The 17049-nt window shown below is 28.4% G+C and overlaps 1 protein-coding gene and 1 pseudogene across 1 annotated transcript; both read right to left on the bottom strand.

Annotated features, from left to right (window-relative positions):
- Positions 1 to 8096: 8096 nt before the first annotated feature.
- LOC21405639 (bifunctional pinoresinol-lariciresinol reductase) lies at positions 8097 to 13457 on the bottom strand. The gene is made up of 4 exons (XM_010112130.2): positions 13107 to 13457; positions 11775 to 12015; positions 10071 to 10274; positions 8097 to 8260 (listed from the first exon to the last, which is right to left on the bottom strand). The coding sequence occupies exons 1-4, from the start codon at positions 13434 to 13436 to the stop codon at positions 8097 to 8099; spliced, it is 939 nt and encodes a 312-aa protein (XP_010110432.1). The 5' UTR covers positions 13437 to 13457.
- Positions 13458 to 14818: 1361 nt separating this feature from the next.
- LOC21405638 overlaps positions 14819 to 17049 on the bottom strand; it is a 13396-nt pseudogene continuing 11165 nt past the window's right edge.

The following is a 17049-nucleotide window of genomic DNA, read 5'->3' as shown; positions in this document are numbered from 1 at the left end:
ACATAGATCTATATTATGTGGAACAACATATCTATTATCTAATTTAATACCATCTTTTTCAACATAGAAATTTGTATTTCTTCTTCTATAATTGACAAATCCATTTTCTTCGATATATGTTTCATTTTTTATTTGTCTCGGAAATTTTTTGGAACATTCTGAGTTTTTCATACGTTGAGCAGTTAGTTTTGCTATTCCACATGGTCCATACATCATAAATTCAGCAACAACATTGTATTTTAGTTTGTTTTTTTCAGGGTCAGAAATTTTTGCGGAAATAAATTTATCAATTTTTGATGGATCATGTAGTTTATCGTCGGTATGTAACCAAAACAGGAAATGAAAATATGGCAAACCCCGTTTATGAAATTCTACTATGTACAGATCTACAAAATTTGAACAGAAAATTTATTTTAGATATATTTAGTATAAGGATTAAATAATATTATTTAATATTTATAGATAAAAAGAACATAGATCTGGAAAAAATGTACTAACCTGCTACAATTCTTCCAAAAATATTTTCATTTTTTATTGTTGAAAAAATGTTCTAATTTCATTTTAAAAACTCTTGCAATAATATCAGGTCTATATGCAGAATTAGAACCAGGTATTTTTATTAAAGCTCTAGCAATTTCAGGCCATTTTGGATTACATTTAAATGTTATGAATAAATCAGGGTTTTCATAATATGTACAAATTGCCATTGCATCATGATAGTTTTGGATCATGTATCTAGGACTTCCAGTATGACTGGAAGGAAGAATAATTCTTTTACCTATTGCTTGTGCATTTGTATCTCCTTTTGTAATAACATCTTGAATTCCTTGATAAAATTCATATCTCAAATTTTTTTGATTTTTTCTAATGTAATCAAATCTATCTTCTTCTACACAGGCATACGCATCAACTACATATTGTTGTAATAATCTTCGACTTCTAAATAGGATATCACTTTGATTTTGATGTTCTAGTAATTGATAACAATAAAATTCTCTCATAGAAATTCTTTTTCTTTTGTATGTGTTATTTACATTATATTTTAAATCTGTTCTATAACCATCTTCTCCATAAGGAAACAATAATGGATATTGAAGAGACATATAAGATGGATGTAATTTTGTAATTCTTTGTAAAGAATTTGTTCTATCTTCAATTATAATATATCTTCCTTGTTCGTATTCACCAATATCTCCAACTATTAAGCAACTTATATCATTTGAAGTTGGTAATTCATATTGATTATTACCTGTATTTCTTCAATTTATAAGTCTTAGTTTCATAGATGGTAATTTATCTTCTTCATATCAATTTCTTATCATTCAAAATTTTTTTACTAAATTATTTGTATTATCTAACATTGTAATTAAATGTTCAATTATTATTTTTATTAAATCTTTTGATTCATTTTCAAATGAGAATGAAGCCATTCGATTTTCAATTTCATTTTCCGTATCATATATATATAATTGTGAAAATCTAGGAGGATTATTATCAGTTGGAAGAAGAGATTCTATCAAATGATGTATTTGTCCACTTATTTTAAAAATATAAGGGCCGATAGAGTTTTTTGGGAAATTTTCTATATTACTCCCAAATGATGTAAATGCAAACATGGAATTATAAATTCTAATATTTTTTCGAAAGTATGTACTCAATGATCCTCCATAATAATCTAATAGATTATATAGTATAGAAGGAATATGTTTAATAAAAGGTATTATAATTTTTCCTTGTCTACAACAAAGATTGAATTTAAGTGGGTTACTTCTTTTGATTCGTTCATTAAGCCAAAAAAGAACACCACAATAATGGCAAATATAAGAACGATTTCCAAAGTCGATGTACATATTAGTATCACCTAAGAAAAAAAATTTAGATCAGTTTGTGAAACTATTATATAAATATTTTTTTTTGAAAAAATGTATTATTTAGTATAAGTAAGAAATTTACGATTTTGTGTGTTGTTTTCAAATGTTCATGCACGAACTTGTTCAGAAGATCTGCTTTCAGTTTCAGAGATTTGTTGCATAGGGTGGCTTTCAATTTCAGACATATGTAGCATATGTCTGTTTTCAGTTTGGGTCAGATGTTGCATCACATCAACTCTGGATCGAGGGATCAGTGTGAATGAATCTCTTGTACTAGAACTTAATTTACTTGAGTAATCAGTATTTACAACTATTGAATCCTCGTCCATATGTGAGATGATACGACGTACGCGGTAGTTAGATTTTATGGGCGTTTTTTTTTTAAAATTTTTTTCTTCGGCTCCATCTGTGTATTACAATACATTGTGATTTAATAAACTATTTTGTAAAATTTATATTTATGTTAGAAAAGATTATGGCATATGAGCATATATGATTACTATATTAGACAAAACATTATAAAGAATTTTATCTAACAAATAAGATAAATTAAACGTACATAACATGATAAGTAAATATTTATGAGAATTTTTTAATCAATGAATGAATATTATAAAATTATTATGATATAAAACAATATAACATATATAAACTGAATATACAATTTCAGAAATAAAAATAATATATGTATAAATATTCTGTAATAATAATACCATAAGTAAAATATGAGAAGAAATTAATAGTTTATAACCATATATAGTATCCTACAATATTATACTATAAAGTAAAAGTAATATATTTTATTATAGATAAAGTAAATAAATATATTTAGTATTATCAATAGCAACCGTATCTAATCTCATAAATAAATATTGAAATAATAAAGACATAAAATTTTAATAATACCTGGAATGCTGTGTAAATAGCAAATTTTAGCTAACCAAATCAGACTATATATAGAAATGATCCTTTGCTATGAAGATAGAGTAGGTAACGATTGATTTTCAAGTGTTGCAGTACAATTTGGAGGTAGGAAATGACCAAATCTGCTCGGAAATGACACATTAGGGAAATAATTTATTACCACATAATGGTTATAATATGTTAAAAACAAAATATAAGAAAGAAAATAAAACAAATGTATTTTAGAATTGACCTAATTATACTAATATGCTACACACATATATTAAATCAGGAAAAAACTATAAGAAAAAAGCAATTCAAACATATTTAGGGAAAAAAATAAAGTAAATAAAATATAAAATAAAAAGAAATGAAGTTTTCAGAATAAAAAATTAAAAATAAAATTGTATGATGTTAAAGGATATTATTATGTTAAAAACTATTGAATTATATCAATTTCGGCTTTGCTTAGTACAAACGGATTTTTTGTTGCTGTTTCGGGGCCAAATGTTTGGACTGGCATAACTCCTTTTTTTTGGTTCCTGTTTTTATTTGTTATTTTGTTGGTTTTAATAGTTGATAAACGTTAAACAAAAAAAGAAATGTAATATAGTTATAAATAATAATATGTATTATTATACATGTATTAAAAGGAAGAAAAGCTATTATTGCTTCCTGAAAATAATTATAACAGAATAAGAAAAAAATTTATATACAAATTTATGTCTCAATTACATCATAAATTTGGACTTTTGAGTTATTTCATGCCCCTGCAAGAAAATTTTCAGATTCCGTGTTGTAATGTTTCATCAAACAAACTTGTAGCTTATTTTCCAGTACATGGTAAGAAAAAAAAACAGTGTGAGTAAATTTTTGAATAAAAAAAACAAAATTTTTGATAAAGAAAGACATTAATTTGAAGTAAAGCTTAGAACAATGTATAAATACAAAGTGTTAGTCAACGAAGGAAAAATAACAGTGAATGAGCAAAGGTGGATTAGAAAGAAACAATAGTCAAGTACAGACAACAAACATTAGTAAGTGAAATATGAATAGCAGTGAATGATCAAAAGTCAATTGGAAAGGAAAAATTGTCCAGCACAGGTAAGAAAATAGGAAAGTACAAAATGAGGTTATATATATGACATCTAGTAATATACACGGCTGCCACCTATGACATCATTACAATGTTCATGAGGGCTAAAATAAGAAAAATAAAACATCTGCAAGTAAGAAGCAAAAAGACAAAGACATCAAAATATATAAAAGGAATGGTTCAGGTATTCATCTTTTTTTTGCTACCAATGTGTATCAAAAGTAACTAAAATATGATTTAACATTGTAATTGGCTGCCAGCTGAATTATTGAAATAGTTATATTAAAAAATAAAATAATAAAAAACGATGGACAAAAGGAAAAAAATAGAAAATAAGAAACTTCCAAAGTTAAATCACAGTTAAATGATTATAACTTCCTACCAAATAATAAACACCAGAGTAAATATAGTGAACAAAAACCTTAGGAAAAAATTCGGTTAAAGGATGAAATGGTTTAAAGCAGAATTAAAAAAATAAAACACCTGCAACTAAGAAGTCAAAAGATTGATTATTGTTAAAAAAACATAAACGCCTTAAATGAAATAATATAAGGATAAATCTTCAATAATCCGGGCAACATCAATAATTAGTAAATCACTATTAACAATTACTCAATACATGGCAACAATTTTCGGAGTTTTTTTTTTTTTTTTTTTTGCTACCAAAATGTATCAAATGTAACTGAATTATGATTCAACATTATCATTGGCTACCAGCTGAATTATTGAAAGACTTACACTAAATAACAGAGGAACAAATTTTAATAACTGTAATAGTGAAAAAAAACCTTAAAAAAAATCAGTTAAAGAATGAAATGGTTCAGTGTGGAATAAGAAAAATAAAATATTTGCAAGTAAGAAGTAAAAAGATTTGTTATTTTTTAAAAAACATAAACACCCTAAACAAAATAATATAAAGATAAATCTTCAATAATCCTGGCAACATCAATACTTGCTAAATCACTTTTAACAATTACTCAATATATGGTAACAATAAAGAGGAAAAACATCATCACCACCAAGGACCAATAGATTTTTAATAGAGAATTAGAAATGAAGTGGAAGAAGTAAGAAATAAGTACCTTAGAACAATAATGAAAGTAGATAGAGTTGATGCAGAAGAAGGAAAAACACTTCAAAACAGAGATAACAAAAGGAACTCAGTAATGAAAATTGAAGAAAACATAAAAGATAAACGATAAGTATATGGAAATGAGGTGAAAAAGGTAAGAAATAAATACCTTAGAGGAATAACGAAAGTGAATATAATTGATGCAGAAGAACTAAAAACACTTCAAAACAGAGATAATAGAACGGGGAAAAAAACTTCTCTAATGAAAATTGAAGAAAAGGAAGAAAACAGAGAAGATAGACGATAAGTATATGACAACGAAAGCAGAAGCAAAGCAAATGACTATAAGCATGAAAGAGAAAACAATATATTTATACGAAGAAAATAAACGTTTGAGCATATGGCGATAGTAAATACTGCAAACAAAACTTAATACTACCGCTATTACGCTGCAAACAAAAGGTAATAATTTGTTAAAAACAGGTATTACGCTGCATGATAAGTACTGTAGAACAGAACGAATAACCTGCAGACAGTCAAAACAAAGTATCTCATTAGAAAGAATTACCTTGCACTAAAAACAAATGTCTAAATATTCCCGACTAATATAACCTGCAAAAAAAAAGTTAATAATTAGTAAAAATAAAAACTTAATTAAAAAAAGAAGAAAACAATTAAGAGATAACAATAACAAATAATACATCTGGAAATAAAAATACTAATAAATCTGGAAATAAAAAAAAACAAATTTTAAAAAATTATAATAAAAAACGAAACCAAATCTATAAAAACACTAGCAAGTATGGAAAAAAATAACATTAAAAAATTTCAGAAACACTAACAGATCTGAAAAAATGAAAAACATGAAAAAAGCTAAGGCAAATCTAAGGAAATTAAAATGGAAAACAAAACTACAAAACAAAACAAACATAAAAAAAGAATCCCAGAAGTCTTACAAAAAGGGGAAAAAAAGTGAAACAAACTTCACAAAAATAACCAAATGCGGTAACATCCCAAAAACGTCACTAACATCTATGAAAAAACTTGAAAAAAAACCCGAATACAAAATAGAAACAAAAACTAAGCCAAATTTATAAAAATACTAACAGATCTGGAAAAACGAAAAAAAAAATTTATTAAAAAAGGGAAAAAATGAAAAAAAAAAAACACTAAGAGATCTGGAAAAATGAAAAACAGGGAAAAAACAAAATCAAATCTAAGAAAATATAAACGAAAAATAAAACTACAAAACCAAATGCAGATATCTAATCCCATAAACCTCAGTAACAGATCTGGAAAAAAAAATAGAAGTAAAAAAAAGCTAAATGTATAAAAACACTAATAGATCTGAAAAAAGAAAGGAGGAAAAAAATGAATAAAAAATAGATAAAAAAAGGGAAAATTTTTTTTTTTCACGGAAGAAATAAAGGTAGAAACTTCACGAAAATAAATAACCAGAGACATGCACAAATGCAAAACATAAGAAACCAAAACGAAATTACAGAAAAAAATAGAGAGAAAACGAAGACGAAAAGCATATTCAGAATAAAAAGACCTTAAAACTTTGAAGATCTGCAGTGAAAAATGAGGAAGAAAACTTCATGGAGAGGATGAGAAAGAGAAGAAAGGAAACCCAAAAAAATGTGCAGAAAAAATGAAGTTGGAAGCTTCGAAGAATAGCAAAATGCTATTCTGAAATGAAATTATGAAAATATCCAAACAATGGTCATAGCAAATAAAAGCACAAAATTAAGAAATTATCCAAACAAAAAACAAAACTCATACATAACATAACAAATCGAGATACAACCCCAAAAAATGTCAAAGAAACATTTTTGGGAAAAAAAAACCCTAAAAAGCTAAAAGTACCTAGGTAGAAGAAAATTGGAAAACAAAAAAAATTTCAAGGAGAAGAAAATGTAAAAACTTAACCAAAAACAAAGCCCTAAAAAATCTAAACCAAAACCAGAAGGAATCGTTAAAAATACGAAGAGCAGATATGGAGAATAGACAGAGGAGAGAAACTTCAGCAAAGAAGAAAATGGAAAACGTGAGATGTGAGATGTGAGAGTGAAAGGAGCAGGAAGGTTCTCGAGAAGACTAAACAACTACCACCGAACGAAATAACGAAAATGCCCAGTAGATAAACGCAAGAACGAAATAAAATTGAGGGCAAAATAATAAAAGCAACTTTTATGGGACACAAACGACATTTTTTGAATTGATTAACACGTACAACACCGAATTCCACCATTGATTTAACACGTATAACACGGGGTCCCACCATTGAAATCTGTCTTTTCAAAGACAGCTGTGCAGGAAAAAAAAACGGAAATAAAAATAAAAATATATTACGAAAGACAAAAGTACCCAAACAAAAATCAAATCAGAGGTAAGCAACTGAGGATAAAATGATAAAAACACATATTTAGGATACAACCGGAAATTTTAGATATGTTGATAAAGACAAAAATACTTAGTAAATGACCAAAATGGTCATAGCAAATAAAAGCACAAAAATCTAAAATGAAGGGCAAAATAGTAATTTTACAAACTGGACATAACGGTAATTAAAATTTCAACAGGAGAAAAAAAGCAGGACTCAAACGGAAAAGACACTGTTCATTGCACTGTAGCATGAACAGTAAATCTCATCATCTCTTTTAGTATATGTATAATGTGAAAATATTGATAGTCTCAACTCGCTAAAGTGTTAGAGATGGGCAAGTTGATAACCTAAGTCCATAAATATTTTTCGGGCTGGATGAGTCATGCGAGTGCTTATTTTTGTTTTTGTTTCTTTTTTATTTACTTATAAATTTCCCTTATAAAAAGTTTGGGCCAGGTGGGCTTGGCCCTGGTATGCCGGGCTTTAGAACCCAAACCGAAGTTCCTAATCGGTTCATTGGGTTCGGACCGAATCAGACATAAGAATGATGAATGAAAAAGGTAACCAGTCAAGGAAATTAGCTTGCTTATTAAGTAGTTAATTATAATAACAGTCTTTGCAACATTAATTAACAAAGCCATGTAAAGAACAGCTTAATTATTGGATCGGCAATATGCCATTTTGCAGCCGTTACACAACTCAAACAAGAAACAAATTAATATATAGGGTCTTATATTTTCATATTTCATTATTATATATTTTATATTACAAATAGCGCTTCATGTAATCCTCCACTGAAATGTACTTCACTTCTGGATAAAGCTGAGTAGCTTCAAGTCCATCATCACCGATTTCGAAATTTGCAAGACAACCCTCGAAACAGACATGGTAGTAATGTCCCAATCCAATTTGCTGTGCGTAATCTTGTTCTTTTTTATTCGAATAGGAAAACCCAAAAAAGAAATACTTTAGCACGATTAGCAATTTGTAACGAATATGCAAAAATGAGAAAATAAAAAGGGATTGGAGAAATGAGAATGGGATATTGTTTTTGGGCATTCTACTGGTCAATTTAAGACACTACAACAAATTGTGGCTTTAGCTAAATGAGAAAATAAAAAATAACTTTTTGTGACAAAATGAAATTTGTAACTAAATGTTTATTATTAGTTACAAATTATAATTAGTAGCAAAAAATTTGTCACTAAATAATTGCATTGGTATTTTCACAAATAAATTAAAAAATTTTAGTTACAAAACTTTTGTAGCTAATTATGCGAATTAGTTACAAAAACGAATTGTGGCAAAATAGATTGGTTTAAACTGTTCCTAGAGCTATTGTTGAAAACTGTGGCAAATGTTCAGTACGTAGTCTATCTTATGGAATAGGGATATATTCGATTATCCTGATGAGTTTTAATTCATAAAATACTAGCATAAAAACTAGCCTTAAAGGATCAACAATGCTACACTCCAATTCAGTAAGTTCAATAAGCATAAGAATCACAAATAGGGTCATTTTCTGTTAATTGTGATTTTAACGGTGGTGTTTTCTATATTTAATAGATAACTAAAGCGTAATCACTTAAAAATCGTATACACACACGATTATATGGAGAAAGTAATGGTGACAAATTTATGTGTTCTGCATTTGCGATTATTAATTAATTAATATCTATAGTAAAATCTTACGCCTCGTTTAATATTTCATATGTTTGAGTTGAGAACTTGAGTTAAAAAGTGAGTTTATGTAAGAGAAAACACTATAACAGAAAAGTTAAATTTAAATTTTTATGAGAGAAAATATTATAATAAAAAATTTAAGTTATGATTTGAACGGTAAAATGAACAAACCTTAATGATTATGTCGCAACCCATACTTTATAAAAATGTGATTGCATCGACAAATACCTCTCTCCTTTTTATTATTTCATTATTCCGTAATAAGTTCAATGATAGGGAAAAAAGAAAAAAAGAAAAATCATCTCGTTTCCAATAATTCTTTTTTTTTTTCTATGTGATCGATCCCCTTTTATTTTGTCTCTACGAATAAACAACAATGCCAATAACGGGCATGGTGCCTATATATAAACTTTTTAATTTTTATGTCCTAGTATTGGATAGAGATCTTTTTCTTTAGTTTTCTTAGGCCTTTTAATTATGTTTTAATTTTATAAAATCTTTTCTTTTCTTTTTAAATGAAGTTTTTTCTTCTTATTTTCAAAAAAAAAAAAAAAAGAAAAATGATTGAGATCGGTTGAAAACTTTTGGAATAGAATCAGAAGAAGTTTCATAATTAAATTTGATATCTTTAATCCTTTAAATATTAGTTGACGTTAAAGAGGATCGGTTTTTAATATTTCATATTATCGAGCTAGTTGATGGTTTCTTCTTTATACATCTATTTTTATTTTTTTCCTTTTTGACAGACGAACAAGCTTCTCTTTCACTCTTTAATTATTACTAAACAAGAAATTTGATAGAATGACTGCCCATTATAATGAAATTAATAAAATGATCTATTTCATTTAAAAAAAAAATGACTATTCAATCGTTCTTTGTAAAAAGTGGTCATTTCTATAGCCGTTCCGAAGTCATTTTGTAAATTTTAATTTTTTTAAAAAATTATTTTGCCAATAAAACTAACTTATTATTTTTACTAATGGCTCTTCAAAAAACTGCATCATATAAGAATTCTTAAGCCCAATGATTAGAGACATACGTATAATTTCCACTAACCTTTAAGAGTAGCTAGGAAGTCTTTCTCGGAAATTGAAGACTTCTGTAGCTCTTTGCCGATGAGCTTCTCCCAAACTTGAACAACTTCTCTTTGAGATAGAATGTTTTTAGGCGGCCTAAGATACACAGTCTTGTTTAGGGTTCTCGGGTCATCTATGGTTTTGATTGTGTACATTGCTATGTCATCTTCGTCAACATATATTGCTGCAAAATTTAATTTAAGATCAAGAAAGCTAACATACAAAATTCCTTTATAAGGTAATAATTAACATATTAGTAAGTTATATCTTCTATATAAGAAGCCCGGATGAGGGTAATTGAAGTTTTTGTACTTCAACCTGCGTGCTTGCTTGGTTTTTGTTTTGTTTTTTTTTTTTTCTTTTTTCACTTTGAAGCCTTTTTTTAATTATATTTTCAGCTTTTTCTTCCTTTCTATTTTATTTCATTGTATTTTAAATATGGTTCTTTTCTTCTTCTTTAATTTCCTATTAAAATATTTTTTCCTTAATTTTCTCCTAAGCACCTCATTTATTGTTTTTTTTTTATTTTCATAAATATTTTCACTTATGAATCTGTACTTATAGTAGAGAAGATGCATATTTTTTTCAACTCTTTTTTTCAACCCTCTTTATGCATAATATGTAATTGTTGACTTTATAAAATTATAGTTTTATATAGGTTAAGATTAAACTTAAAAATTTTACACTGTTATTGGAAAATTAGTTTTTATGAATATAATTTTTTTAGTTTGAAAAATAAAAATAAGTTGGTTATATTTATTTAGCTTTATCATTATCAAAATATTGTTGAAATCTCTTAATTTTAAGACCTATTTATTTTTCATATTATGCATGTCGTGTTCCAGTTTGACTTAAAAAAATGAATAATTAGCTTATTTATTTATTTATTTTTAAAGAAACAATTAAAAAAAACATGTTTATATTGAAACATTATATATCATAATATTTTTAAATAAATTTTAAAAAAATTCAAATTGTAAAGTGAAAAAAAAAATGTTAATAACGGGCACGTCCCTAGAGATTCTAGGATTTTGATAATGTTCATCAGATCACAGCCTTTCTTGAAGATCAGCAGTACAAATTATACAAGCATGAATATCAATTTTCTACACAAACTAATACAATTCTTTTATTTTATTTTTTGAGAGTTTCTCTAGCTTGTAGGTTCTGAGAAAAAGGTACTACCGAAAAGTACTCCTTATTTTTAGTCGTCAAATTTATTTAAAAACTATATATTCTGCATATTTTTTAATTAGATATGATCTTAACTAATTTTGTTGTTTAGAAACTGGTCTTACTGATTGAGAAATTCTACCAGAAAAACTCTATTTTTTATTTCACATGATAGATATCGATTTCTATTTTATAATATAAGTGGCTAATTAACAATGTTACTTTTATTCTTCGGATCTTCCCAGTAGTAGAGTTCTTCATAGTTGAGTAAGACATGTGCGCCTCATTCATCTTTTATAGTTCTAAGTCTTACACTGAATTTAATAAAAATTCCAATTGTACCTCCATGTTAAGAGAAAAATTGTCTTTATGCTCTAGCTTGTTCAATAACAGAATTTTTAACTATATAATACATTCATATTTGATAAAAAGTGATTTCTTATTTTATCCTCGGTGTGTGCAATTACAAATTATATTGTAGAAGTCATAAGGTTGCAATCATAATTAGTACCCTTTTGGTTGCCATCTCCAAGCAAAGTGACCGAGTCCCTTGAAGGAAGAATGTGACCAGGTTGACATAAACCGCCAAGGAAGTAGCCAGCAAAGCAGTTAGCAGAGATATAAGTGAAAGGGATTTTAGCTTCTTCAATGGCTTTCCTCACCACCATTTTGTCGTCAAATGTTACTCTTCCCGGTTCTATTGCGTACATCATTCTTGCTGGGTCACTTCCAAACTCAGATGGCAAAAATCTCTGCCATGAATAATATATATATATATATATATATATATATATATCATTGATTCGTGCCTATTTTATTGCTAGCTCAAAAGATACATGCAATGAAACTTTGTAAAGAATAAGTAAACTATATTGTTTATATATTACCGATGATTACTTTAATTTTCTAAATAGTTTTGTTCAAACAATGCATACACTCTTCTTCTAGTACTTTATGATTTCTCGAACTCCGATCGAGCATTATTACTTAGATTAAGAAAATAGCGGTATGCGATCAAATTAATATTTTGGGCTTAAGTTATTATTTTGTGCCTTTTTGGTTTGTGGTTATGTTATGGTCCATTGGGAGTTTATAAATATGTTTTTTTTTTCGTCAGGTTTTAGGTGGTCGGAGAAAAGTGGAGAGAAAAGATTGTTTCTTTTTTTTTTTTTTTTTTTTTTTTAAAAAAGAGATAAAATTGAGAAGAAAGAAAGATAAGATTTAAGAGATTTTTGGTAGAGACAGATTGAGAAAGTTTATTGAGTATGTGATTCTGAGGTTGTTAGTTAACTCTTCTCTCTCTTACATAGATGTAGACAATTTCGCTGACCTTGTAAATTTTTATCTTCTCAATGTTATTATTGTATCTATTTCAATTTATTTTTTTGCTGCAGGAGTAAGGGTGTCTTTTTCTCCCAACAAATAGAACATGTATAGTTAATTGAATTAGGTAAAACAATATTTGAATATGCGTTTGTGGAAACTTTTTCCTTACGTGTAAGTATACATGATCAATAAAGTGCAAGTAACTATATACGACCGTGAAGGCAAATATTTTTGCGAAGAGCAACGTGTAATCCTAGCACAATTAAAAAAACTTATAGAGCCAACTAATGTAACATTAACTGTTTGATTTGGCATTACTCTATATTTGAATCCTTGTTGCCATTTAAAAAAATAAAAGAAAAGAAAAGAAGACCTCGATGGGATCCCTATTAAGAAGAATTCAGAAAATATGTTGTGAATTTTAGTATATAATTTAGTGTCAGATATCAAAACTATCAGAAAATTAAACTTTTTAAAGAATAATTTGTCAAAAAGAAAATAAAAAAATGATACGTACCTTAACGTTGCCGGCTTCTTTAATTGCATGAACAAGGTTGAGTTGAAGCAGGATATGGTGGCTTCTAATATGGACGCCTGAAATGGCGCAAATAACGACGTCCACCAGCTTCACGGCGTTCACGAGGCTCTGGTGGTCGTCGAAAGAAGCCTCCACCAAATGAGCTCCTTTCTCCTTAAACGACAACAGCATTTGAACTTTCTCAATGTCAACTCCAATCTCAGGCCTATGAACGACATACGTTTCATGACCCTCCGCTAAACTTGCCTTCACTATCCTCTTTCCCAAGTACCCAGTTCCTCCAACAATCAGTACTCTACTTTTCTCCATCTCTCTCTCTCTCTCTCTCTCTCTCTCTCTCTCTCTCTCTCTGATATTTGTTTCCTTGCTCTTTGTTTCTGATCACAAATGGTAGTATTTAAAATATCTTTGTTGTTTTTTTGTTTTGTTTTTTGTTTGGGTCTTAAGTGTCGTTTGGTGTGAATTTCGTGGCTTTAGCTTTGCGCGCAACCTCAGACCCTACATGAAGTACTGTGGCTTTGTCGTCAAACCAAAGATTTAAGTTCAAATATTTATAATCCAAATATATAACGTACGACTGCGCACTAATTTATAATCCAAATATTTGTGTCGATATCAAATATCAAATGTTCCAACACCAATCACATGTTTCGGTTAATTTAATCCTATGAACGATATTTCTGATTGTCTGTTTAATTTTTTTACTCTTTTTTTTTTTTTTTTTGTTTTACCTTTTTTTTTCCGTTTTTTTTTTTTTTTTTTGCTGTTCTTATATTTCATTAACATTTTTTTTTTGTATTTATAATGTTTTGGCATTAGAGACCTTATTAAGGCATCTCATACTTAAGTAGGGCCAGAGTAGAATAATTCTAACATCACTGACATGAAATCCTCGGAATTGTCATAATCTTAATTTGTCCAGCGAATATTACGAATAATTGCACTAAGGAGTACCTGTAAAAATATTAAACTGACTTTGTAAGCCAAGCAAATGATTAAATAAATACTGTTTGCAACTCTAGAAGGATACCATGTGATGATGTTACAGTCTGAGCTGATCTCCAAATAATAAAGTAATGAAATCCTTGCATGACTTTAACACGCCAAGTGTTCGTAGAAGCATACATTAAAAATGAAATCTTTGAGCCTTGCATTAACCACTACGCTTTGGTAATAATTAATTATATGCTAAAAAAATATTGGCTCTAATTAGGGGATTTTAAGATTTTCAATATTTTATATTCGGTTTTACTTACTTGACACATTTTAATTTTTTTCGGTACATTAAACAAATATAATTTTGATCCCAATAATTTGCTTTTCCAATTACGCGAATAATAAGAAAGAAATTAATAGACAACCAATATAACGACATTAAAATATATAAAAAAAAGAGCCGGGGACGTCCGTCACGTCCCCTAAGGGACGGAAGGACTGTCCTATATATGTTTAGGAGAAATGATCTTAAAATTAAAGGGCATTGATTAGAATAATCAATAAATTAATAATTGATTATCGACTATTTTTATCACCTTTCCAAATCTATGCATAATAGATTATGACATACATGTATCCTTGGCCACCAAAACAGGAGGTGGCGCTTTATTTCATTTACTAAAATTTCTTTATTTACTTGTGTATTAACTTAAACCAAAAACACAAGAAATAAGCTTTGTCTAATCATAATATATTTACTTTATCTGTAAGTATTTTATGAAGTCATGGTGAGCTTGCAATATCAAATCCTCGTAATCCCACTCATCCCTAAATGTCTCTGGTCGAGCATGCTTCATCCTGGCTACCGCAAAGAATATTTGTTTCCTCCACTCTTCATATGGTGGACAACCGCACTGAACCGCAAGCCAATCATCATACTCAAACTGCATATTGCAAATGAGAAGCTCACATGAATGTGAAATGCGCTCATGATTATTTTTTGAAAAATAAAAGAAGAAATATTAACACAAAAAAAAAAAAAAAAAAAATTTAAGAACTATTCTTATCAGTGATCCCTCAATTTTAGAGTCATTTTCATGTTGCACCTTAAATTTCAAAACCTCTTATTTGTCCTCTGTAAATTTGAATTTAATCCCACTTAATTATTTTTGTGAAAATATCTATTAAAAATAGACAGAAAAAGAGGGGCTTAAATAGATCAGGTGATCATTTTACGTTTTCTTTTAATGAGAATTTGAACATAAGGTATGTAGAATTAATGAAGTAAAGTGAGAGTTTTTAAAACCAAAGTAAGAATGATCCTGACACCATGCAGTTAATGTTAGGGGTACTGATCATCAGAATAATCTCTAAATAAATAAACAATTAGGGTGTGAATCATTAATTTTACCTGATGATAGGCCAAATTATGAGTATATCTCTTGGGTATGCCAGAAACTTCAAGCATGGAGTAAAACACGTTAATGTCCTCCATCATATCCTCTTCAGAAGGAAGTGTTGTTCGATTAGACAAAACACCCGCTATCCACTTGCACTGAAGTTCACACACGGTAAAAGGAATAACCTGCAGAAAACAAATCATACAAAATTTACCATTTTTCATGCGAAAACCCAAGAAGCATTCAAGTATATGCTTATCTTAGTTAAAGGAGATCATGTATAATAGAAAAATAATATTTATCCCTATAAGAATAAAATCCCACCACTCATATGAGTCTTATTAGGTTAGATCTCACTTAGTTATTTAACAGGACTCATCTCATGTGAATAGTGAGATTTTAATCCTATTGAGATAAATAAATATGCTTGTTTAATATTACCTTCATTGGTAATCCAACAAAGGAAAGCCATGGAGCCAAAGCCGGTGGAAAGACGTGCTTGTACAATGGTCTGACGCAATTGTCGTCCACGGTGACAAGGCCATTGGTTTCAAGAAAAGGGAAATGATACTTGTACCTTAAGAAAGGTAATGAAGGGTAACTTTCATTGTTTAGACATACCAAAAGACTAAGCCGTTTGCTATCATCTCCAAAGCGAGTGTTTTGGATAGGCTTTTGAAATAGTTTGATTCTCTTTTTTGTCAGGAAACAAAAATGAATAGAAAAATTTTTCATATTTTGTTAAGAAAATGATGAAAAACGCTCAAAAGTTTTTTTTTTTCTTCGCCTTCTCCGTTTTCTTTGTTGAAAGCTTGTACACTCAGTAAATATTTTCATGTTCATAACAAAATAATTCAGTTCCACTCTTTTTTATCCTTAATTACAATCTCTGTCGAAAACACCTAATGCAGTTTCAAAAATAGTCCCAACAATACTCTCAAAAGACCCCATTTCCATTTTTATGCTCAAAATCAAAATTATTTCCAAAATGCTACCAAAAACGCTTTATTTTCGATCATCAAACCAAAGCCCAAACAGAGAGCATACCCTGTGCAATGCAGAATGACATCGGCAAAGATGACACTTTCATCCTGAAAAACGACACTGCTATCTTTATTGACGCATTTGATCTGCATTATTAGTTTGAAAATGAATATGATTAGCATTAATTTAACTGTCGAAATCTCTGTCGAGTAATATTATTATTATTTTTTTGAAAGCTTGTCGAGTCATATTATTATTACCATAGAGTGAAGGCACATATTATCATAGACAGGATGCTTTCCGAGTTTTTCATCAGCTATTGATCTAGATGTAATGTGGACTTCTATCGCAACTGCGGCTATCTCCTGGGAAATGTCACATAATAATAATAACAATAATGATAATGATGATAATGATAATAATAATGATAATGATGAAAATGATGATAATGATGAAAATGAAAATGATGATGATGATGATAATAATGATAATAATGATGATAATGATGATAATGATTATAATGATGATAATGATGATAATGATGATGATGATGATAATGATAATAATAATAATAATAATAATAATAATAATAATAATAATAA

The sequence above is a fragment of the Morus notabilis genome, unplaced genomic scaffold (assembly GCF_000414095.1).
Source record: "Morus notabilis unplaced genomic scaffold, ASM41409v2 Scaffold15, whole genome shotgun sequence".
Taxonomy (NCBI): Eukaryota; Viridiplantae; Streptophyta; class Magnoliopsida; order Rosales; family Moraceae; genus Morus; species Morus notabilis.
Note: the sequence above shows the minus strand (reverse complement) of the source record. Positions and strands in the feature narration are given on the sequence as shown.